Source organism: Bombus flavifrons, chromosome 8, assembly GCF_040668555.2.
Source record: "Bombus flavifrons isolate JBK064 chromosome 8, iyBomFlav1_principal, whole genome shotgun sequence".
Classification (NCBI taxonomy): domain Eukaryota; kingdom Metazoa; phylum Arthropoda; class Insecta; order Hymenoptera; family Apidae; genus Bombus; species Bombus flavifrons.
This window is the reverse complement of record NC_138449.1, coordinates 15,401,363-15,427,102: the sequence shown is the minus strand read 5'-3', so window position 1 is coordinate 15,427,102 and position 25,740 is coordinate 15,401,363. Positions and strand designations below refer to the sequence as shown.

Genomic DNA, 25,740 nt, shown 5'->3' with positions numbered 1-25,740 from the left:
CTCACCGACACGCCTTTGTAGGTTTATTTTTATAAGTGACACTTACGATTGTATAGAATCTATCAAAAACAACCAATCAAAACCACATTCTTTGCACATATTTTACATGTACTTTGAATCTCATAAAGAACATTTGTGAATTGGCATTAATTTATAAATATATAAATATTTAGTATATAAAATATATAAAATTATTTAATATATGAAATTTTATTATATATCTATTCTATAGTAAATTATATTATAAGATTATTAGAAGGGTTCCTAAAATTATGTTGTTCTAGAACTTACTATAGTTTTTAAACTAGATAACACAAAAACCTTTTTCAATGTATTATAAAGGACACAATTCGGAATTGACATTGCATGAATTTTAACATGATTCGGGATTCGTATTTCTCTATAAAACCTGATTAGTCTTTTGAAATAACTACAATATTCAACTTTATAACCTCATTCAATCCTTTTCACTATGCATTATGTATAACTTCAGACAAAAGAACAAGCATTTGATATCTAAAAAGCCGACTCCATGAAGGGTTGATAAGACATCTAAGACTTGGTGTAAACCTTGATGTAAACATAGATTTATATGATGGGTCTTGCCTTTCATGATTACTTTATCGATTTACACAGTTCTTTGAAACAGAAAATTCCATCGTTGAAAATATTGTTGGCCCTGAAAAGGGCCGTTTGTTCGTAGAAGGATGCAGCAAGGGAAATTAACCACCAAAACCGTAAAGAGTTCTTCCTTGACGTTTCAAGGCGTAGACTACATCCATAGCCGTCACAGTTTTCCTCTTGGCGTGTTCAGTGTAAGTTACGGCGTCTCGGATGACATTTTCCAAGAACACCTTCAATACACCACGCGTTTCTTCGTAAATCAATCCAGAAATACGCTTCACACCGCCACGACGAGCAAGACGACGGATGGCTGGCTTGGTGATACCTTGGATGTTATCACGCAAAACCTTTCTATGACGCTTTGCTCCTCCTTTTCCCAATCCTTTTCCTCCCTTACCACGGCCAGTCATTGCGCAACTCGATCAGTATCAGTGAAGCAGCGACCACTAAGTGGATGCTTGATGCTCTTGGCACCTGCTTTTATGCTTACAGTTGCGCGTTCCCTCTCCAGTCCGCGCTTGACCAATCAAAAGTCTTCTTCTGGTAACAGCATCGCAGCAAAGGGGAGCGGTCGAAAGCCGCATATATTATTAGGTCATCCCATAAGTTCGTGCCGACTTTTGTGTATATATTTCATGTGTCGATTTATAAACATACGGCGATAAGGGACCAATGCACTTGAGCTTAGCTGATCGAGAACAGGCTAGAGCAGATTTTCGTGGGTATAAGATCGTAATATAATGAACACAGTGACTTCTAACAGTAAAAAATCATGAGTGAAATGCGTATCCATATTCGACATCTCATGTTATATGAATTTCAGAAAGGAAGTTCTGTAACAATTGCCACGAAAAACATATGTCCTGTTTACAGAGAAAATGCGCTTTCATCTCGCACCTGTAGGAAGTGGTTCCAACGTTTTAGAGCTGGGAATTTCTGTTTAGAAGACGAGTTGTGACGAGACGTGAATATGAATTCAATTTTTAGAATTAAACTTCTCCTCAATTTGTTGATTTGTTGTAAAGTGATCATTTTAAAATTATGAAACTCTAGAATGAAGACATCAGAGAATACGCACTTACATGATCTATGAGGATTACGACAGGGCAGGGACGAATAGGGCAGACAAAAGACCGTAATTTATAGGCCTGTAATTACCAGGAAGGAGTCTATCTTTACTTGGCTTCGGGATCGGAATGACCGTCGTGGCATCCCAACTGGTTGAAAAATACACCCTCCTTAGAGAGGCTCGGTAAATATAGTACACATACAATATGATCTGGTGAGAAACATGCGTCAAGAAGTTTCACGGGACAGTGTCAAAGCCAGCAGCTTTTTTTATGATTCAACTCGCTGAAGTGCTGAGCAACGATACCAGGGGAAATGAACCCAGTAGGCACGTCATAATGATTGAAAGAAGACCCATACGTTTCCCGGATCATCCGTTAACTTATTGATGATTGAGAGATTCCTGAGGGAGAGTCCACCGCATGGCTATGAACATCGGTAAAAAGTTTCGGTAAAAGAATGCTGGCACGCAGATTACGCAGCGGAAGAATCAACGTTTTCGAAGTTTTGATTTTATGTAATACTGGCTAGAAAATATTACACTAAACTGAAGCGTTCTCCATCTCCTCCCTGATCTTGCGAGCCCTAAACGCTACAATCCTTCTTCTCATACTGCCAGCAAGAAACTTGTAAAAGTATTTGAAAACAGGGTCACCAGAACGCCACCACCTACGCCTAATTGGATTCCTAAATCTGTTGAACAAGGCCAGGTAATGAGGGCGGTGTCACTCCCAAAAAGTTGCCTAAATATCTCACCTGATTCTTTTCCATAAATAATCAGCCTTTTTTAAGGCCAAAATTCTTTTCAAGTTTTCGACTCGTGAAATTATTATTCTATTGCTGCCATAAAATACAATCGTTCTCAACGAGAATTGATTGTAAATAGTCTACCAAATAAAAAAAAAAAAAAGAAAAATAAAATACAATCTAAATCTTTATCATGTTTTATTCAAAATTATTGTCATGAAACCAGAAAATTTTATATGAATGTTTCCAAACTCCTAATAGATATCTCCTCCTATCTCTCTCATTTATCATATTAGAAGTATGAGTAAATCTCTTTAAAAAAGAGTTCAATAGTGCCTATTGACGTAATAAATATGTAAATCGGATGGATGATATAGAATGTAATAATATAGTAATAAACAATTTAAAATTTCTGTTTAAAAATCTAAATTCAGGTAGTTCAGATCAATTATGTTTTATGATTCATTGTTATTTTTCTATGACATCGATTTTATATAATTTGAAGTACACTGAAATATTTAGAATTTATAATTTTGCTGCAATATATTGTAATTAGAATTTGGAGTAAACGTTGTACTTCGGTCCCCTACAGAGAACAGAACATCTGCGTCGAACATCTGCTCCACGTCCTTTGTGTGCAAAATCCGGCTTTCACTGAATTTAATGGTTACTCTTTCCTAAAAAATCATCCTTTACTTCTATCCTAACCCTGGTAAAATTTTTGTCTCGAAATTAGATTTAATTTTTAACGAAACTTAAAACATTGCTTTATCGTCAATTGCAGAAATGTACCGTGTAAAAGAAGAAATATTCAAGCTTGAAACAATAAATAAAAAGTGAATAGACTGTGACTTTCGTCTGTGATCGTTGATTGTGGGTTTTGTATCTTTGAACTAAACGTCATTTTGCATATTAAAACAATTGTTGAATAGCTGGAATGGATTGGAAGGATACTCTAATTCCATAATCATAAGTTTAGGCATTGAGGTTAAAATGATATTAGTTCTTGTTGAATACTTAAGGACGTAGAACGCTTCTTGAATATTTTCTATACGGCTCTCCATCTTGTCTGCTACGTTGTCTGTAAGATCTTACTTGGTTATGGCATTTCCGTTCTGTTGTAGGAGAGGGGCTTCTTGAAGGTATGGTTTTTTGAAACTCATACACTTGATTTTCTGTTCTTTAATGGCTGCAGAGACTACCAAGAATTTTGTATTCACTGCATTTATACGGTAATGCCGAAACAGTACCGAGTGTGTGTTCAATGAACACACCGTTTGCCATTCCACTGAGAACCAAATGTCCCTTGCGAATCACTGCTCTATATCGAATGAATTCTATGAATATGTGAATGTATACAATATGCATGTATCAATCACTCTTCTTTTTCTTTTTGTGCTTTTTCTCCTAATTACTATTAATGCGGTGCACGAAATGCGGTGCACGAAATGCGGTGCATGAAAATGATTATGATGGGGAATATGTTTGTTGATCTCAAACGATAATTCGAACATTATAATTTGCTATGGAGTTTATCAGTGGATCAGTTTATCCTGATTTCTAGTTAGAGTATTTCTAGTTAATTCTTGTACGTGTGTCTTAATATTTACGATGCTGCCATCTGCCTCTTCATATATATAATTGCAGATGCTGTAACCACGCATAATTATTTTGATATGTATATTTTATATGTATATGTAAATACATCGATTTTTATGTCTGATTGAAATTGGACTACCTTCTTCCATTAATGGATATAACTATTTTGATTAAGTCACACGATTTCCTTTTGTACTAGGTATTTGTACCAATCTTATACCGACCCTTAATGGTATTATCTATTCTTAAATATTTTCAAACTTGGACTCATTTGTTGCTAAAATTTCAAATCTATCACAGCCACAACTACATTTGCCTGAATATAAAAGAAATAAAACAGGCAGAAATAGAATAGAAGCTTTGTTGTGTTAACGGTCGCGCAGTTCCCCTTCCAGTCCGACGCTCGACCAATCAGAAGCCGGTAGCCGGTAGTTGCATCACATAAAAGTGGGATCTTCCAAGCACGGAGCGTATTCTACATTTTGTCGTAACGGTGAACGTATCGCTGTATTTTCCTATTGTTTGAAAGGATGGCTCGTACCAAGCAGACTGCTCGTAAATCAACTGGTGGAAAGGCTCCACGTAAGCAGTTGGCCACCAAGGCTGCTCGTAAGAGTGCCCCGGCTACCGGTGGAGTGAAGAAACCTCATCGCTACAGGCCTGGAACTGTCGCTCTTCGTGAAATCCGAAGATACCAAAAGAGCACTGAACTACTGATCAGAAAGTTACCATTCCAACGTCTGGTTCGTGAAATCGCACAAGATTTCAAGACCGATCTGAGATTCCAGAGCTCCGCCGTCATGGCTTTGCAAGAAGCTAGCGAAGCTTACCTCGTTGGTCTTTTCGAAGATACCAACCTGTGCGCAATCCATGCTAAACGTGTTACCATTATGCCAAAGGACATTCAGTTGGCCCGCCGTATTCGAGGAGAGAGAGCCTAAACAGCCTATCTTATTTTCTTCTGTGTCGGCCCTTCAACAATCGGCCCTTTTTAGGGCCAAAATTCTCTTCAATATGGGAACTTCAGGTTTTCGACTGCGATCTTAAAATAATCATTTTATTGCATCGTGAAAAAGGTCCACGTACAATTCCCGATACTTTGATCCGTTACTCTTAAAACTAACGGTATAAAATATAATACACGTGGCTTAAGATTTCTATAATTCAGGTGTTCAATTCTGCTTTTTCTAAAATTAAGATTCCGGGCTTATGAATATTTATTATTTAATGAAATTTTCTACTAAATGTTTTAGGTGGACATGCTACTTTTTCCCATGCAGAGTGGGGAACATCTGTCTGGCGGCTTGCCCCCTTTTGCGTTAGGTAACATGACCCTCCGTCGATGTTTGTCTATACCTTCTCTATCTAACATAACCTTTTGTCTTTTTTATAGATTCTTGAAATTTTTATTGAATTCAGGTGAAATAAAATGAATAAAAACACTGAGTTTTGCTCTGCATTACTTCCATGGCTTGTTTTTTGTCTGAGATTATGATGTTAGGCTCAGAAATACTTAATATATTATATCGATTTCAATTTGTATTATGAACAGCTACGAAGTACTTACGTTTGAAAATGTTTTGTAATCTGTAGAAAGACTATTTGCATTGATGTTCTTTGATATTTTTCGATGAGTCTGCTTCGATATTTAGCTAGCCATTTGAAACCATTTTTAAACTAGAAAGTTTTGAACAGATAGCAATATGTAAGTACTTGTTGTTCTCGGAAATGAGGACTGGTTTTCATGATATAGACCAGGATTAAGTATGAGTCATCATATTTGATACAGTTTGGGATTGGTAAGGGATACGATAGTAGGAAAAAATTTAATGTATAGGCAGGCTAACCAAACTTCAATTATATAACCTGAATAACATCAAACTGTCAAATGAACATATAAGGAAAGTATCGAGGAATTAAATTCCTAAGTTCAATTCCAAAATATATCTGTAGAATGCCTTTTTTTACTTATAGATCTTCAATTTTAGTACATTATCGAAGACAATGTAAATGCCCATTCCAATTCCACTACCCAACATCACAAGAAAGTCAGATTATAATCAAAAAATATTTATGAAAAAAATACAAAAGATAAGACTCTTCTTAAAGAATGTTCGCGATAAGGTCTTGACTTGAGATATCACTGCATTAGACTAAATAAACCAAGACATGATTGAGAGAAGGTAGCACCGTATTCTGCATTACTTATGAAACCAGTGACGGTAGCAAAAACATATATATCATAAATTATAAGAAAAGTCGTGGTATTCAAATAACCTCACAAAATGCGATTTCCATTTCATAATTAAAGAAAAGTTTTGTGCTAACAATTAATATATAACGTAAATAATCGAACCTAAATACTTTATATTCAGTACGTGATTCATTTACGAATGACTCGAATGTTAAGTTGTAAGTGCAATAAACGTGTTTTATGCTATACTCATTATATAGTCGGAGGAAGTCTCTTTTACTCACAAATCGTGTGAGATCTTCTAGGTTTGACGATATGGCAAGCATTCCCTGTTCACATTATCCAAAATGCATTCAGATTTTTTATAATCAATAAATATAAAAAGAATGGTCAGTATATTATTCATGTCTAACATGCAATTATAGGTTATAAAGTTATGAATTAGTTTTTGACTTCTACAACTTTATTATCGAATGTATATTAAAAACTAAAAAATAGAGACAGAATCTGCATACGTCACTGATAAATATTTATTTTTGGAAAATACGTTTATATTTGCCTCATTGAAATTATACAAATAAAAAGACTAAAAATAAAAAAGACTAAAATTATACAAATAAAATATTTGTATAAATCTAAAACGTCCACTTTTACTATTCTTTCTAGCATAATCTGGATAAGATAATGCATCGCTTCAGAGTGCAGTTACATTTCACTCATTCACCATGTTGATTGTATTTGTCTGAAAAAAATACAGACATCAGTCTTATCCGAATCACGTTTAAGGATTAGATATGTAATAAATAGCGTGAATCATTTATGTATAAAAAGAACTTTTCTGTGTCTTATAAGTATCTAACATTAAATGATCGTGATTAGAAAATTTTTAAAATGTTCGATTGTTATAAATGTCATTGTCCATGGACAAAGGCTTAACGTCCTACAGTAATATAATCTAGTGATTAGTTCCGCGTTATTTTTGATGAAAGAACCTGCTGGCTTCTACCTTAATATGCACATGGTGTGTCCACGTCTGCTGTTTTGGCGGGAATTGGTCGATAGCGTAGGGTAGAGAGGTTATGCAGCAGCGCTTCCCTGTTAGATTCCCTAGTACCTTGACCAATCATACAGCATGGTTGGAAACATAATGGTTTAAAACTCACTGTCATTTTTGTACTTCTGGACAAAGGTCTAAACATAACTTATGGTTACGTCTATAAGTTGTGTCTATAGAAGTTCATGAAATACTAAGTATACGAAATCTCAATGTTTTCAATAATCAATATATATCAATGAACACATACCGTTATGTACTTCTTTCTCGTATTTAAACCAATAAACAAAATAAAATTGTTTTTAACTGTGATAAAAACCTCGAATTGAATTTATGGGTATTTTGTTCCTAATGGATAGAAAACTGTGATTGTTCCTTGTAAAAAATATTTAGTGGCCCTGAAAAGGGCCATTTGGATTTGAAGGGCAACGTAGTTTGAAAATAATTATTTTTTTGCTGGGGATTTAACTGCTTTTGGTGCAGCTGCTTTCTTGGGTTTAGGTGTTTTAGTCTTGGCCGCTGGTGCTTTGGCGGTCTTCTTAGCTTTCGACATGCTCTTGGCTTCGCTAGCAGCTTTTGGTTTTGCAACGGCTACCTTGGATGCACTCTTCTTCGCCGGTGCCGGTTTCTTTTCAACTGCAGCTTTTTTGGGCGATGCCGGCTTCTTAGTAGGAGCAGTTTTCTTCGAGACGGTCTTCTTCTCGACAGATTGTACCTTTTTTGGTGCGGCCTTCTTGGCTGGGTGAGGAACCTTCTTGGTCTTGGAAGTTTCACTTTTTCCAGTAGACAACTTGAAAGATCCAGACGCTCCTTTGCCTTTTGTTTGGACGACAGTTCCAGATGTCACAGCAGATTTCAAGTACCTCTTAATGAACGGAGCAAATTTCTCTCCGTCGACTTTGTAAGTGGAGGCAATGTATTTTTTGATAGCTTGCAGAGACGATCCTTTACGATCTTTCAACTCTTTAATGGCAGCGTTGACCATTTCTGAAGTTGGCGGATGAGACGCCTTTTCACGTTGCGATTTCGACTTACTTTTCGACGACTTCTTCGCTGGCGTAGATGGATTTTCGGCAGCCTCAACTGCGGTACTGTTAGAGTTCGCTTTGTCTTCCATTTTTGTGGAAATACTTTAACACAAACCAAATTGTTATACAAAGTGCCTGAAGGTATCTAAACCAACAATGCTGCTCTTGGTATGATAGTTAGCTTTCATGGCAGCGCGTGTTCTTTCTTAAGCGCGGACCATGGAGAGAGTCTCACCCAATATGTCGGATGCCGCGATTCCGTGACAGCGAAGAAGCGGTAAATATACCTTCACTTTCAACCTTTGTTTCTCCATATTATACGCATGTTAATGAACAATAATTGCGCGAATATATAGCTACGTGTTTGTAGTTTTATTTGTTTATTAATTTTCGGCTGTATTTACTTGTTCAACTGAAATATTGCGCCGTTCGACGAAGTCCGTCTTTTCGGTGCGATAGGACATCGTATAGAAAAAGTTAAAAATCTAAACATTTACATGAAAATTGGCATAATACTTATATAGAAAATCATAAAAAAAGGACTGCTGCTAATTTATATTCAATTATTTTTATCCTACCTGTAATGGATCGTTAAAAAACTTGCTTGATATTCGATCGCTTAGTGATGTATAACGTGAACCACGAATGTTCTATCGTTGGATTAATATCAATTCCCATGGATGTGTGAAATATTCAGTTTATATGCCTAGAATGAATTTTTATTGTATCTTTCATACTTTTAGTATCCTTAAATGAGGATTCACGACATTTGTCTTTATTTAACCTGTTTTATTTTGTATTCTTTCCTTGATGAGGATCGTGATAGCGTGTATAAGGAATCTACCATTCAATATGTGAGTTGCAAATACTAATATCAAAATATTTTCATGATATCGTTTACTTTGCATTTGTAATTCATTTTACTACAAATTAAGTTTCATCTGAGAAATTTAGTCACAATTTTATACGAAAACGTAACGGTTCTACATGGAATAACATTTTTTTCCTATAGAAAAGCATAAGTATTATTGTTTCATGTTGTATATTCTATATAATATATCTGCTACAAAAATGTTTCTACTTATGTAATAGTTCGATTAATATTTATTCAAGTATACTCTATGCATACATATATATATATATATATATATATATACATATGTATTTTAAACATACTTAGCAGGTCTTGTCTCTTGCTTTATCACAGGGTACTATACATAGTACATTACACAGAATACAAAAATCTTGAAGTTCTTTTGCATAAATTTAACGATTTTTTGGCTATTAACATCTCGTTAAAAAAGCGAATAGTAACTACGTGATATTCATATGGTATCCATTGTTCTATGCTTTCAACTGCTAATATATTATTGAGAAAAATATGGTATGTCAGCTACAATTTGTATCATAGTATGTTTTACTTTGAACATTAACGAATGTTATTACGTTAACAAACAACCCAGAACAACAATAAAGGTGTTTTCAAAAGTATTTTATTTATAAAACATGATAAGAAAGTTTATGATCGGAGTCAGAACTTGAGGGAGACATATAAACGACAAGACACGTCATCATTGATTCGTTTATTGCATTTCATGAAGAATTTTCTGCATTCTATCGTTTGGGAAAAGATAATACAACCCTAACTTGAGTATTTATTCATGCGTTAAATAACAGTAATAACAGTGTTTAATATTTAAGTGTTATTATTTCTTATTATTTATGCATTATCTTTCTGCACATCAGTTTGCCCGTTCATCAAAAAATTTAAGTATGGAGGGCACGCGAAAGGTTGTATGTTATGACATCTGGTGTAAGAAATTTCTACTTTGGTTGCCAAAATTTTGAAAAACAAATAACGCGTAACTGCAAGTGTACTAGTAATATAGGTTAAATAATATATATTTATCGTATAATTTCTTAAGCAATATATATTATTTAAAAATATTTCGTTGCTATATTCTTACCTCAGAAATAGTCTTTTCTTAGGTGAACCAATCAAATTTCGTATTGCCAAACGTCTGTGACTCCATCTATACGGAAGCCATTTCTATAATGGTTCATCAATGTTGTTTTCAAAATAAGTATTAATAGTAAATAAATGTCATCCATTAACTAAGAAATTTGTTACACGTGTCTCTTTTATAAATAAGTAGCATTATCTACGAATATGACAATTTTCTGCGTAGGAAACTGTAATAAAATTAATAATACCGAATATCATGTGATTTTCATACTTTTAACACGTTCGGTATGGTCGGTCTTTCGCTTCCGAAGATAACTATTGCGATTAAAGCGCAGAAAAGATAGTCTTTTCTAATAATTTATAACATTGTCCTAAATAGCGAATTAATCAACGTTTCTCTTTCCTCTTCATTAAAATAATTCTTACGCATGATTATTTGAAAAAGTTTTTGCTATAAACTTCGTACAGCATAGGTAATGATCCCGTTAACGGATGTAAATAAAACGAATGCATATGCATGTATGTTATAATTTTTAGCATATCAAAGTAACGTAATAGTTGGGAGTAAGAAAATAGAATTCTAACCTAAAATTCGGGATTATAGTATACTGATTGTACTAGTAATACTGCCATTGAATTTATTTTTGTTATAGCCAATTTAGTACTTTTATATTTCTGATAACTCCCTTATATTCTTATAGCTATTGTCCGAAATTTTCTAATTTTTCTTAAAAACAAAAGTATTCAGAAGTAAAATATTTAGTAAATTTACATCATTGATCGCAACATTGAATGTTTCTCAGATATGAACTGCGCAAGTCAAACAATCGCAAAACACCGCGGAAAACAATTAGAAAAATAACCTGCATATTTTCTACCAAGTTTACATTACATTATTAAAGCGATGTGGCTGGAATACGAATGCAACCTTGCATTTGAAAAATTCTAAGTTAAATACTATACAATCGTGAAATAGTTCCTCACTAAATTATTGGATAACAAAAATATTTATAAATAAAATGTATTAATGCTACTATATTCTATGTTGTATTGCATTATACACAATGACTCGAAACTCTATTATGAAAGGCATATCAAAATAATAGTTATGAACAAAATTGTTTAACGTTATTATAAAATTGTTGGCCCTGAAAAGGGCCGATGATCATGATTTAGGATGCTGCAGCGTTTACTTTGAGCTGGTATACTTAGTGACAGCTTTAGTCCCTTCAGAAACAGCGTGCTTAGCCAATTCACCAGGCAACAAAAGCCTGACAGCAGTTTGGATTTCCCGAGATGTGATCGTAGATCTCTTGTTGTAATGTGCTAAGCGTGAAGCTTCTGCAGCGATACGCTCAAAAACATCATTAACAAAGCTGTTCATGATGCTCATGGCTTTACTGGAAATACCAGTATCAGGATGGACCTGCTTCAACACTTTATAGATGTAGATAGCATAGCTTTCCTTCCTCCTCCTCTTCTTCTTCTTATCAGATTTGCTGATATTTTTCTGCGCTTTGCCAGCTTTCTTCACAGCTTTTCCACTAGCTTTGGGTGGCATCTTCGAACTTGCTTTGTAGACTTCAAGTACACTCGCTGAGACAGTTCGAGACTGAATGTTGAACTCCGACCCTGGCTTCTTATATATCCAGAAACGCGCTGGCAACAGCGCACCAATGGCGTCCGAGCTCGCACGCCATTGGTCCGATTGAGTTTATAACGGTCGGCCTAATAAAGGCAGGGCTGTAAAGAAAACGGAATATTTCTCTCTCACATCTGTTGGAGTGCATTTGTGATACTTACCCCAAGTTCAACGTAAAACATGTCTGGCCGCGGCAAAGGTGGAAAAGCCAAGGGAAAGGCAAAGTCTCGTTCGAATAGAGCTGGCCTGCAATTCCCTGTTGGTCGTATTCATAGGCTTCTTCGTAAAGGAAATTACGCCGAGCGCGTCGGTGCTGGAGCACCTGTGTACTTGGCGGCCGTTATGGAGTACTTGGCGGCTGAAGTACTGGAATTGGCGGGAAATGCCGCTCGTGATAACAAGAAGACGAGAATTATTCCACGGCATCTTCAACTCGCCATCCGTAATGATGAAGAATTGAATAAATTGCTTTCTGGTGTTACCATCGCTCAAGGTGGTGTCTTACCGAATATCCAAGCAGTCCTGTTGCCTAAGAAGACTGAAAAGAAGGCCTAATAATATGCACATCATTATAAATGGTCCTTTTTGGGGCCACAAAATATTTCGTTACGAAGGAATTCTTTTGCGTTCATAATTCAGTAGAATGCGTCTAATGTTTAATATTTTTTTAATCTTACCATGAAGCAATCAGTAAAAGTACATAATTTAGAAGAAACTTTTTACCATAAATTTTGCTACACATATTGTGAAACAGTTGGAGAAATTTTATTTATCTAAGATGTGTTCGAAAATTATGTTCAAGCGGGAACGAAGTGATCCATTATAAAATGATATAAAAAGAAATATTTTTTCATATGACACTTCGTTCACAACTTTAAAAACTTGTCATATGTAGTTGAACTTGGCTAACTATCGATCGGATATAGCTAAACAATCAATAAGAGGTTATTCCGCATGTGAAAATAAGTCACAAATTACAAACAATTTTTCTGTCTAAGAACATTTCAAGAAACAAGCATACTTTATAATACCGTCAACTTATTTTTATTTTTTTTTATTTTATTTATTAAAATTTACAATCAATTCTCGCATTGAGAATTTTCAGTAATTTTTTTTTGGCGTGGCACAGTGACATGGTTAATTATTTATAATAAGTTAATACTTATTATAGATAAGTATAATTTATAAGTATTATTTGAGAATTATAAGTAAATTCTTTTGACGTGGTACTGTAACTTGGATTATAAGAATTTATAGTATGTTTGATTCTAGTTGAATCTAATGATTGATAATCTAGTTGAATCACCCTTAAGTTAAGGCTGAAGTCGCAAATCACCATTTTATTTTTCTATGACTCATAGTACAATTACAGGAAATCAAACGACCTTTAACCCTTAGAGTGCTATGGCGAAAGCTATGGACTAAGGACACATATATGCGTTTTCTGTAAGTGTTGTGTGAGATAAATATAAATGTATTCCTTATATATAATGCATATATTTTATATCAAAAATCTACTGTTTCGAAACAAAAATTTAGTGAATTATTTAGTGAATTTCATTTAGCGTTGATAAGAGCCATTTTACGAAAATATTTCCAACGTAGAAGCATGATAGGAGGAGGAAAGGGAAAGTCTGAAGATTTACCATTTCGTTTAATTGATAGGCATTTTCCATCAAAGTGCCCTAATCGTGCCGGCACAACACAATTATTAAGAAGAAAATGTGTTGTTTGTGTGAAAAATGAGAGAAGGGGCTACACACGATACGAATGCAGAAAATGCGATGTCGGATAATTGTTTCGTAATTGTTTGTATCGATAATTGTTTTGAAATTTTTCACACACAACTGAATTATTAACTTGTGTTATATTTACTAAATTTAGTTTTCTAGTTTATTGTTTTCTAGTTTATTACCCAAATTCTAGTTTATTGTAAATTTCAATGTTTATACCAAATAATTAATACTAAAAGATAACGCTCTTGAATCATTTAATCTCGTGCAAAGGAATTACTATAACTTATTACGATTTGCGCTTTGAATAGTCAAACAGAGTTCAGTTTAGCGAAAAAGTACTCCGTCCACAGCGATCGTCAGCGCTGGCCACTCGTTGTCCGTACGGACCGCATAGGTCGCGAGTATTCAGCACTCTAAGGGACACTGTAAACCTTTTCGTGCCTCCTTATAATACTTTAAAAGGTTTCACTTTTCTTATTGCGTTCGTATTTAAAAACTACGATTCTAAAGCATTTTCAGTTCAAGAACCGTTCGTGCTATCATTCGATAATCTAGTTTACTACATCGCTACCTATATGTTTGGTACATTCTCTATTTTATACTGTATATTTTAAAGCATGTCTTAAGCGTTTCTAGAAATTGTAAGTTACGTCGAGAAAGGTAAAGAAAAAAGCTTGAGATACAGTATATCATCTAAAAGTGAAGCTTAGGAACAGAAAATCGTTAAATCAGTCAATAATAAAGTATGCACGAGAAGTATTCCAATTAGGAGATATTTATAGAATCTTAAGAAGGAACCGTAGTTAAAGTTGTGCGAAGCGAGATATAATTTTGTTTTCTTCAATTGTGAATAGAGCAAGCCTGCAAAATTCGTTAAAAATTAAACCTAACTGTGATTTAAAAAAATTTTAGAAGGTTTAGGATGAGTAATAAATTATCCCTCAAGGAGTAGTAGTCACAGATGCAATGAATTCCTTGTTTCGAGCACAAAGGACGGACAGATGGGTAGATGTTCTGTTCTTCATAAGGAACCGCGCCTATTTCATATTCTAATAGTAGAATACTTTTACTAGCATTAACTTACTATGCCTATTCCAAATTCTAGTTGTGAAATATTCCATTGAGAGAACTAAATTCTAAATGCTCCTGCACATATAAGTGCGTTATTACTCTTTATATTACTTATATGACTTATTAGCAATTATTAAAACTTATAGCAACCATGGACAGAATCGAATATTGTTTTTCTCTTAATATCTAATCGTATTTCTGATGCGGTAAACGGAAAAGATAAGAGGAGGTTCTGTTAAGAGTAATTCGTATGAAATTTTCTACTTTCACGACAATAACTTATGAATAGAATATAATAAAGTCCGACATGATATCTTATGATAGTAATATAAAACTTTTAGAGAAGGAGAAAGTAGTAAAAAATTTCACGAGTACAGTGGAAAATCGGAAGTATCCTGGAAAAGTTCCTATATTGAAGAGAATTTTGGCCCTAAAAAGGGCCGATTGTTTATATAGAAGAAGGAAAGATAGGCTGTTTAGGCTCTCTCTCCTCGAATACGGCGAGCCAACTGAATGTCTTTTGGCATAATGGTAACACGTTTAGCATGGATTGCGCACAAGTTGGTATCTTCGAAAAGACCAACGAGGTAAGCTTCGCTAGCTTCTTGCAAAGCCATGACGGCGGAGCTCTGGAATCTCAGATCGGTCTTGAAATCTTGTGCGATTTCACGAACCAGACGTTGGAATGGTAACTTTCTGATCAGTAGTTCAGTGCTCTTTTGGTATCTTCGGATTTCACGAAGAGCGACAGTTCCAGGCCTGTAGCGATGAGGTTTCTTCACTCCACCGGTAGCCGGGGCACTCTTACGAGCAGCCTTGGTAGCCAACTGCTTACGTGGAGCCTTTCCACCAGTTGATTTACGAGCAGTCTGCTTGGTACGAGCCATCCTTTCAAACAGTAGGAAAATACAGCGACACGTCCACCGTTACGATAAAATATAGAATACGCTTCGTGCTTGGAAGTTCCCCCCTTTTATGTGATGCAACTACCGGCTACTGGCTTCTGATTGGTCGAGCGTCGGACTGGAAGGGGAACTGCGCGACTATACGCATAAAAGCACGGTGCCAGGAGTATCAAGCATCCACTTAGTGGTCGCTGCTTCACTGATACTGATCGAGTTGCGCAATGACTGGCCGTGGTAAGGGAGGAAAAGGATTGGGAAAAGGAGGAGCAAAGCGTCATAGAAAGGTTTTGCGTGATAACATCCAAGGTATCACCAAGCCAGCCATCCGTCGTCTTGCTCGTCGTGGCGGTGTGAAGCGTATTTCTGGATTGATTTACGAAGAAACGCGTGGTGTATTGAAGGTGTTCTTGGAAAACGTTATCCGAGACGCTGTAACTTACACTGAACACGCCAAGAGGAAAACTGTGACGGCTATGGATGTAGTCTACGCCTTGAAACGTCAAGGAAGAACTCTTTACGGGTTTGGTGGTTAATTTCTCTTGCCGCATTCACCTCCTCAGAATCAAACGGTCCTTATCAGGGCCAACAATATTTACGACGATGGAATTTTCTGTTTCGAAGAATTCGCTGTGAAAATTGATAAAGCACTGGTGAATTTCCAATCGCTCATCCTTTACATATAGTACGCCCATTTTATGTGTCACAAGTTTTTAGTACTCTTGAAATGGCGATATCTCTGAGATATATATAGTTTTATTAAATTATCTTTTGGAATCTATGCTTGTGTTGCGAGTTAAATAAAAATGTTTCTTGGACTTGCATATGCATAATAAAAAACCTAACCTATAAAACTTCTCCATACATCCAACTTTTCAGGTTGATAGTTTCCTAAGTTTATTGAAATTTAAAAATTATTAAAAAATGAAAAATTATATAATTTTTCAATCCTAGACATTACCCTCTAGATTTAAATGTTAGATTCAGCTAGAATCAAACATCGATAATCATTTATTATTCACGTTATAGTACCACGCCACACCATAATTTACTTATAATTCTTCAATGAGAATTGATTGTAAGCTACTTCAAAATAAAAAAAAAAAAAATTTTTCAATCCTAAAATATACGCTATTTCACGTTTGAGAAAGATTGAAAGTTTTCTTTACAGACTGTGTGTAGAGATCACTTTTCTGTTTCACTCATACACTATTGAACCGTTGTCAATTACAGAATATAAAAATATTTATATATCAGTTTATAAATAATATATATGCATGTACTGTTAATAGAGGAAGCGGGATTCAAAGTACACTTTAACAGAGAAATATGCATTTTTAACCCTTTCGCCACGAACGTCGCCTATAGGCGGCATCCGCGTGACGATGAACGCTTTCCGTCGCAGTGCTCCGTTCAGTACCGCTATTCCGGTGGCACGGTGGCCCGTACAGCGGTGTTATTTCGACGAAGCACACTGCCGTAGCGAAAGGGTTAATATTACTATGCACACGAAATGTTCTGTGTTTCTCGAAGATCGATAAAAACCTGAATATGCGGGCAAAAAGTTCTCGATTGATGTCAAGTATATTTTCAGTGGGGATATCCTTTACGAATAAGACGAATTTGTCAAATCCCACACTAGCTTTGTACTCTTACGATGGTTATTGTTAGCTATGATAAAGACAAGTATTGAAACAAATGACAGGTTCATTCAAGAAATCATCGAGGAAAGATTTTTAAATTAACATTCATAAAAATCTGGGTAAATATAGAAAGTTAGTATATATATATATATGTTTATGTGTATCTTATTAGTAATGTAATATAATTTAGTGCATTGTTTTTTTTTTTTTATTTATTGAAATTTACAATCAATTCTCGCATTGAGAATTTTCAGTAATTTTTAGTGTATTGTGTCTTCATGAACATAAATTATGAGCCAATTTTACTCCAATATTTAAGGAAATATATGCAATGTTATGTACCCGTTAAATTAATAAAAAATTTGAGAATAATATTCAGTCCCATTTTTCAGTTTGAAACACTGTCATTAATGCTTCAATGAGGAAGTAATTCTTTTACAAATATCCATTTAAAAAACTGCAAACCAAAACATGTAAACTTATTTCTAGCATTCATGATAGTTATTCTACAATAACAATTTTTCTGGAGAACAATAGAATTCTTTATAGAATATTCACAAAATTATTCAACGTAGTTATGTCGCATATATTTTGTGTAAGTGTTGCACTTCTCATACATATGCAAACGATTTTTCTTTTTCTTTTTTCTTTTTCATCTAACATCTTCTTTTGCATTTCGTATGTTTTTCTTTTGTAAGTAAGTAAAAGATTTACATAGTATTCAATACGAAATCATTCGTGCCCGCTTATTCCAGAGATTATTACGTCACGGATTATATCATACTTATTACGTGCTCACTACCTAGAATGATCTTATGCTCATAGAAATTAGAAAAACATTGTCTTAGTAATATAAAATGTATTTTAGTGATATTTACTCGCGTGTTAAGATCAGTTGCGTTTTTACATCTGTTCAAATGCCGAAAACGATGAAGACTTGAAAACCTTGTACATTCCTAGACTCGATTGACCTTTCTGGATCTCACGATAATGCCACTCAAAGAATTTTCCAATTCTCGACAAGATATTCTAATCAGTCAAATGAAACGACGTTTGGTTACATGAATGTACATTAATGGAAATTTGGAGTTCTTGGAGTTTGCTCAAACAAGCCGTATATTTTTCATTCTTTTCTTACTATTAAAGTGTATTATGTGATATGTATTGTTACTTTTTCTTATTTAAATGATGCTTTTTATTAAGTTTACAATTGTTATATTTCTATTAACAATACAAACATGATTTACGACGAGCAACATCGTGTTTTAATCAATATTTCTTATTAAATTTACAATTGTTATATTTATATTAACAATCAAAGCATGGTTTACAAACAAGCGAAATCACGTTTTAACCAATGCTTTTTATTCAATTTATAATTGTTATATTTCTGTTAACGATAATATGATTTGGGACAAGTAAACGCATAGGTTGAGTACCAGCAGCGCACCAATCACAGAACGAGAAGCGCAGCGAGGCTCGTGATTAGTGCGCTGCTGGCCACGTTTGACTGGTATAAAGGCGCTGCTGTTCCGACGCTTGACATCATTTTCTACCAAAGTGTGGAAGAGAACTCTTCGTTGTTTTTGTTCTTTTGTGTAAACAATCTTTGAAAGAAAAGATGTCTGGACGTGGAAAAGGTGGAAAAATCAAGGGAAAGGCGAAGTCTCGTTCGAATAGAGCAGGCTTGCAGTTCCCCGTTGGTCGTATTCATAGACTGCTTCGCAAAGGAAATTACGCAGAACGCGTTGGTGCTGGTGCGCCTGTTTACTTGGCGGCCGTCATGGAATATTTGGCTGCTGAAGTTTTGGAATTGGCTGGTAACGCAGCCAGAGACAACAAGAAGACTAGGATTATCCCAAGACACTTACAACTTGCCATCAGGAATGACGAAGAGTTAAACAAACTCTTGTCTGGAGTCACTATCGCCCAAGGTGGTGTTTTGCCAAATATCCAAGCGGTACTGTTACCTAAGAAAACTGAAAAAAAGGCATAAGGCTGCTTTCTTCCACTACCTAACCTACAAAACCTACAAATCGGTCCTTTTCAGGGCCAACAATCGTTCCTACAAAGAACAGTCTCAAGCTAAACTATTTAGATTAATCATTTTAAAATCGTAGATTCTGTTCGAGTAAACTATCGTCATATCGCTCAATTTATGTAATATTTGAGCAATATGGTTGATATGCTGACATGGAGAGCAATAGAGTATAGGAGAGGTTAGGTATATAATATCGAATACTATAAAGAATTATTAGTTTCAATAATCAGAAATTAATTTAAGGACATTTCATGATTTTACGACATACGGGTCTTGAACACATATATTACCACTCCCATCCTACCGTTTCTTTACAAATGTCTACAATAGCATGACAAATCGATAGTACTCCGATAAAATAGCGTCTACTCAAAGGATAAGCAAAACCGCGGATTAAAGCTTCGATTCAATCTTACTATACGGCGCTAGTGTATCGTGAGAGCTTACGGCGAGCTAAACAGATCTTAAGAAAATAATCTCTGAAAGACCTCCTTTGTGTAAGATCATTGAACTTTATTCGGTGAATAATACGCAGTTAAAGTATACATGTGCACTTATCGAATCAAATGTAATACTAACAAAATTTCGAATATCACATTCTATGTGCATTATTTTTCGTGCAAACTACTGTAAAGCCTGATTGTGGTTAGTTACGATTCTTCAATCTAAACGATTTGACTAATGAGAAGAAGAAAGAAAACTTGAAAATAGTAGAAATCAAGTAAATAACAAAGTTTGACTTGAATATTTTTTCGCCTTTTTACTCTTCTTCATCGCTGAAAAATAAATTAATATTTAATAATTGAATAGAACTAACTTTCAAAGATATTGATAAAAGATCAAAGATTAGAATTAAAAATAAGCAAGTCCCCTTGCGAGAACATATACAAAGGATAGAAAGGAACGAAATTTGAAGGTTGTTCAATCCCTCCACTGACCCGACGCAATATTTCCATTCTGCTCGAGTAAATCTCTCTCTGGTGTAGTGTCCGTGAGACAAAAAAGACGAGGTCGACGGTTGGAAGTTGTCAATGCCATCGAGAATGGTGGACGATCGGCGCTTGAACGTTCGAAGGCGGAGGGGCCTCGGCAAACCGCGTCTATCTGATGCAGACGAAGCGTTACCAGGTGACTCAACTATACTCGTGTACGTCGGTTTCAAAGCGCCGAAAGAAAGGGAAAGTACCCGGGACATCGAAGCATGGGAGCCTGGCGTGCTCTCAGTCCGCGGAAAGCGACTGAACGCATACGAGAAACGATTCTTCGCATCAATTCTGTCGCGCATTCGTGGAGATCGCGATCGAGATTCGTGGTGACACGTTGTGGACCGTTGGAATATCGTTGATTGGATCCTCGTGTGGCGGTCGGTGGCGATTTTCTGTGACGCGGATCGTACTGGATCGAGGAATGGTAAGGAACGATCGATGTGCATGAATCTTTGTTGATGTTCTTTTTAGCGTGGTAGACATCTTGCTCTTTGGAATTCTTGTATATTTAGGACGTATTTACACACGTATTTACTATCGTTTAACAGTTTGCGATTGTTAGCATTTGACAGTGGAAGATCAAATATTCCGAAGGATTAAAGTTGTGCTCTGTGCTGAATTCTTGTTGGAATTTGGTGTGGAGTTTAAATTCTTTTTTGATATACGATAGTCAGACTGTGGAAATGTTTTATAAAGGTTATTCAGAGAGAAAAATTTTATTTGTTTACGAGGTTCCTCAAGGAACGTTAAACGCACGAGGTAAATGCATTTCGTTCGATATACATGTGCTCCGTGGACTTTTTACGAGGCAAGGACACCGCGATATCGGAGAAGAGATCGAAAATCTGAAAGTCGTTCGTGCACCGTATCCATACTGTCGCTATAATCAATATAAACCAATAACCAACCCGAATTAACTAACGATCGAATCTCTTGTTTCCTATTAGTGCAGAATTTGAACACGATAAATAGCATGTAAACATTCAAATTGTACCTTGCTGACGCAGCGAATAAGTATCGATTGCAACATTATATTGCGCAAATTGTGAAAGACCTTGAACATAGATTGGTTTTTGATCTTTGATTTGAAACCTATTTCGTTCGATAAATTTTTGACTAATCAGCTATTTACATAATAAGTTGACTATTTAAATTGAAATTAATTACGTAAATTATCTAACAGTACGTCGCATAATTTATATACTAATTCGATAAATTATTTCATAATTATTCGAGGCACAGAAAATCATAAAAATATCGTAGAAATATTTCTGATAAACACAAAAACGAAGTCAGAGTTGTTTCGGTGTTAAATTAGAATATCTCAACGAGGTTAATCGTGTCTTCGTTAATGGCGGCACAGTCCGTAACCACGTACCTCACGATCTACACCGGATAATAGTATTATGTTAGTATTACGCAATAGCGAAAATTTCACTTTCCGCGGTACGGTCGCGCGCACAAGTGCCCCAAGATAGCGAACCCGTTTGCACGTCGTGTATGCGTTACCTTTGGATACCGGCGCAGATTTTTATCGTTCGTTCGTGCTCTCGTCTCCTGTCTCTTTTCGAAGCTTTTTTACATCGTCTGACTTGATCGCCGTGGCTTGCTCAACCGGTCTCTCTATCAAAACGTGCGTGTACTTAGCCATACAAGGACGAGCGTGTCGACGCGCGCATGTTCCATAGACGATGAATGATGATTTTCGAGTTGAATATACTTCTCGATATTTGAAACAATGCGATTTAGTAATTTTATTATATATTATTATTAAATCAATTTTCCCTGAAAATTTCATCGCGTTCTGTCGAGCTTAAGACTGGCGATTCTATTTTACGATTTCTTTTATTTGCATGGGTGAAACAAGAAACGAATAATAATAGGCTGTAATAGAAAAACGATCCAATTTAGAAAGAAAATGATATTATTTTGAAGAGTATCTAACATAAAAGAAATTTAATAGATATTTATTACAATAAATTTATAAAAAATTTTAAAGCTCGCGATGGCTTTTCCAGAGTCTCCATAGTCGATGATTATTCAGAAAATTTTTTAATAAATAAACTTTCCATCTTCGACAAAACTAATTGGATATTTTGTAAGTAATGTTCCGCTCTAAAGTCTTCACTTTCTATGTTTCATTAACACTATGCATGAAATTCGAGGTATCACAATGAAAGAATTACACAACAGTTACGAACTTCTGTTACATAATCGACGACCATCTATAAACTAGCTCGATCGCGCGGAAAGGCTTAAATGCAACTACGAACACCATTCTTCCATTTCTCAAACACCGCGTTCGATAACCGCGCAGAAAAATAACCGATATGATTGGTTCGTAACATTTTATCGTCAACGGTTTACTGCGCAATCCAGCGTCCATTGTTCCGTATATCGTACGGAAGACTGGCTCACCTTTTCAGTAAAACTCGTCGTCGTCGTTATGATGCAACGGATAAAGAAGTGTATCCTTGAAATAGGCGCTTGAAACGATAGTATGCTAGGAAGAAAAATTAGAATATCATCCTAATCGTTAGAACGTATAGTATATAGTATATAGACCGTCTTTCGTGTTACAGTTACAAAATTCGAATTGGTTATTAATTAATTATAATAATAATAATAATTATTATTATTATTAATTATTATTATTAATTTATTTTAGTTATTTATTAATTAATTATGCATTATATATTTATATATCAGTTAGTTTCATAATTTTACGGTATTTAACGAAATTCTCAGACTCGTTTGAAATTTTACCAATAAAATCGCGATAATCGTGTCTCATAATAGTCGCAATAAGATTTTCGAAAATTTCCTACGTTTTATTTTCTACATTAAGTTTTCAAAAACCGTCAAATTCGCTGCAGGTTTCGATTATGATTAACCTAAATCCGTGTATTTCAAAGTGTTTGTTTCATGGCATATGCATAACGCGGAAGGAACACTATCTAACGTTTACATTTTATATGCTGTTTATTCTTACGCAATCGGAAAGAAAATATCGGAGTATATGTGAGAATATAAGCTACGTAATGTTATAAGAACCTGCGATTGAATCCATGACTAACGATTTTCTTTTTTTTAGGAGTTCTTCAATTAATCGATCATACATGGAGGAATATCGATCGATTATGATTCCAAATACGTATTGTCTTGGTGGAATGGAATTACCTCAACGAACCACAGATGCTTCAGAATTTCTGCGTGCCTGACATCGCCAATTGGGACTCACGATGTTGGAACCAGTTCTTGGAATATCGACGGTATGGTGGTTGGTGGTGTACGCCAGTATTCTGCTGCTGCTGTCGCCCTTGGTGCTGATCTTCATCGTATTGCTACCGAACTTCCCGATATTGTTGGTCAGAAGAATGTGTTACATTCCGATCGAGTCTATTTGACAAATTGAATCGTCGATTCTTAGAGATCGTACCTCTTTAAACCTCTCTGAGTTTCAATGTTAAAATTTCCTACGGTTTAACGGTTCGGTAAGTCGACGATTGAATTGCAGAAGACTGTTGAAAAATGCATTATTGTGCTCGAAAATTCAAAGCGTGACAAGAGTTACGATAGTCTTTGATAATTCTATGAAAGTACAGAGTTAGCTTTATGATTGTAATTTCGAGCATACAATGAGAGATTGTAGATTGAAAAAAGTAAAGAAATTATAGTCCCCTAATAGATATCTGCACAAAGATATGATACTTGGGACAATGACCATGGAATAAATGGTCGCGGTTGAGAACAAACGTATCTATTTTCCGTATATTGTTCAATCAAATCAAAAGTAGTCGTAAAGTTAATACTCTATTTTGTACCTTAATTTAAAGCGCTCTAATTAGCTATCTACTTGTTTATTTAGGTATACAGATTATTAGGACCATTATTCGTACCGTATAATTTGTCATTCCCTTTTTATATGACGATTACGATGCACCTTGGAATTGTCAAGTATACGCACAATTGATTAGGAATGAATTATAAAGCACTCTCTAACGAAACACCGTTATTTCTGTTTATTTGAATCAACATTTAAACACGATTCGATTGTTCGCTCAGTTCTTCTCCTGTCATGATTCTTTCGCTGCCGTTGCCAAGATTTCGCCATAGCTGTCGCGCGTAGAACGAGTATAACCGACATGTAAAACTGATATAACGGGAACGACGTTTCGCAAAGTGCGAGCAACACGAAAATTTCGAGAGATCCACGCGTTTTCGAATCCGGTAACAGTAGCGTCGTCGATTCTTACGTCATTGAGCTGGTTTATACGTTCGTCTCGTGTGCACAGTCAGCATTTTTATACATAAACATCTGGCCTACGTGAGAATCGAGGAGCTCCAGAGGCACGTGCTGACCATTCTTAGTTGAAATTATCATTTTGAAACGTTCGAGAAAGCTGAACTAATAATTTTATTATCTTTTTACCACATCTTTGTCTTTCTCTATTCAACTTAAGACATTCAGTCCTTATTTCGTAGCTGTATATCTGTAATGAAAAGGTAAAGGGCATAAAATTCTTAGGCAAACGCAAAAGGAAAGGTTGTTCGGACAGTTCATAGCGTTTTTCACAACCAGTATGTCGTGTGACAGATTCTAATAGAATTGGAAGAAGATTATTTTATCATGAATTTTGCTAAATAATAAATTTCGCTATGAACTTTCTCAATAACTTAACGTTTCGATACATTTTGAAAAATGAGAACACGTTACATAGATAGGATATTCGAACCAATGCCTTTACCTCGATTTTCTCGAGCGTTGATATTTTTCCCTGAATGTCCTTTAATTTTCCTTTCATTAATGAGAGTATTATGTAAACGGCAGTGTGTATGCGTGTCATTGAACGTTCACCATTTATCTTGTTAGTCATTCGGTTTCTTTCTTTTTTTTTTCATGAACTTTGAGAACGAATTATTTTTTTATTCGTCATAAATGGCATTTGCGATCGATTGGAGATTGAATGATTAACGCGTGTCAGTTCGTTGCTGATTTCGTGATACGTGAGCGTGTACGGTCACTGTCACGAATCGATATGTGTATCTCATTAAATCGGGCAATCCATGTGTCTAACAACATTCGAGGTCCTTATGTTTATTTCTTTTTTCTTATTTCTTGAAACATTCTACTTCGTTCGCAATGTACGGGTTGTACCGTAACGAATGACCTATGAAATGTGAAATATTATTTTTAACTATCGATAGTATTTGTTGAAAGGAAACAATCGAGCCGTAGCCACGTAGAAGAAAAAATACTCATAGCTACGATTAAGTACCCGCACGTACGTCATTAATCAAGCAGTTACGAAAAGATCGACCGTACCCTTTACATGAGACGTGTTTGGGCCACTATCCCTCTAGTAATTACTTCTTCACCGATTATCCTTATTAGAAACTATAAATCGTTTGCCTTGTTCAAAGTCTATATTTCACTGC

General features: G+C 35.3%; 8 protein-coding genes across 8 annotated transcripts; 4 read left to right on the top strand and 4 right to left on the bottom strand.

Annotated features, from left to right (window-relative positions):
* Positions 1-670: 670 nt before the first annotated feature.
* LOC138182874 (histone H4) lies at positions 671-1,088 on the bottom strand. The gene has a single exon (XM_069119184.1). It carries the CDS (start codon positions 1,032-1,034, stop codon positions 723-725), a length of 312 nt encoding a protein of 103 aa, XP_068975285.1. The 5' UTR covers positions 1,035-1,088; the 3' UTR covers positions 671-722.
* A 3,315-nt stretch (positions 1,089-4,403) lies between these two features.
* Positions 4,404-5,010, top strand: LOC138182496 (histone H3). Its single transcript, XM_069118405.1, has one exon. The coding sequence runs from the start codon at positions 4,569-4,571 to the stop codon at positions 4,977-4,979; it is 411 nt and encodes a 136-aa protein (XP_068974506.1). The 5' UTR covers positions 4,404-4,568; the 3' UTR covers positions 4,980-5,010.
* Positions 5,011-7,674: 2,664 nt separating this feature from the next.
* On the bottom strand, positions 7,675-8,497 carry LOC138182583 (histone H1). The gene has a single exon (XM_069118583.1). The coding sequence runs from the start codon at positions 8,401-8,403 to the stop codon at positions 7,732-7,734; it is 672 nt and encodes a 223-aa protein (XP_068974684.1). The 5' UTR covers positions 8,404-8,497; the 3' UTR covers positions 7,675-7,731.
* A 2,921-nt stretch (positions 8,498-11,418) lies between these two features.
* LOC138182582 (histone H2B) lies at positions 11,419-11,907 on the bottom strand. Its single transcript, XM_069118582.1, has one exon. The coding sequence runs from the start codon at positions 11,839-11,841 to the stop codon at positions 11,470-11,472; it is 372 nt and encodes a 123-aa protein (XP_068974683.1). The 5' UTR covers positions 11,842-11,907; the 3' UTR covers positions 11,419-11,469.
* Positions 11,908-12,036: 129 nt separating this feature from the next.
* LOC138182581 (histone H2A) lies at positions 12,037-12,521 on the top strand. Its single transcript, XM_069118581.1, has one exon. The coding sequence runs from the start codon at positions 12,103-12,105 to the stop codon at positions 12,475-12,477; it is 375 nt and encodes a 124-aa protein (XP_068974682.1). The 5' UTR covers positions 12,037-12,102; the 3' UTR covers positions 12,478-12,521.
* A 2,631-nt stretch (positions 12,522-15,152) lies between these two features.
* On the bottom strand, positions 15,153-15,652 carry LOC138182267 (histone H3). The gene has a single exon (XM_069117930.1). It carries the CDS (start codon positions 15,614-15,616, stop codon positions 15,206-15,208), a length of 411 nt encoding a protein of 136 aa, XP_068974031.1. The 5' UTR covers positions 15,617-15,652; the 3' UTR covers positions 15,153-15,205.
* A 149-nt stretch (positions 15,653-15,801) lies between these two features.
* On the top strand, positions 15,802-16,453 carry LOC138182599 (histone H4). Its single transcript, XM_069118625.1, has one exon. It carries the CDS (start codon positions 15,856-15,858, stop codon positions 16,165-16,167), a length of 312 nt encoding a protein of 103 aa, XP_068974726.1. The 5' UTR covers positions 15,802-15,855; the 3' UTR covers positions 16,168-16,453.
* Positions 16,454-18,838: 2,385 nt separating this feature from the next.
* Positions 18,839-25,382, top strand: LOC138182758 (histone H2A). Its single transcript, XM_069118935.1, has 2 exons — positions 18,839-20,725; positions 23,396-25,382. Exon 1 carries the CDS (start codon positions 18,896-18,898, stop codon positions 19,268-19,270), a length of 375 nt encoding a protein of 124 aa, XP_068975036.1. The 5' UTR covers positions 18,839-18,895; the 3' UTR covers positions 19,271-20,725; positions 23,396-25,382.
* The last annotated feature ends 358 nt before the right edge of the window (positions 25,383-25,740 follow it).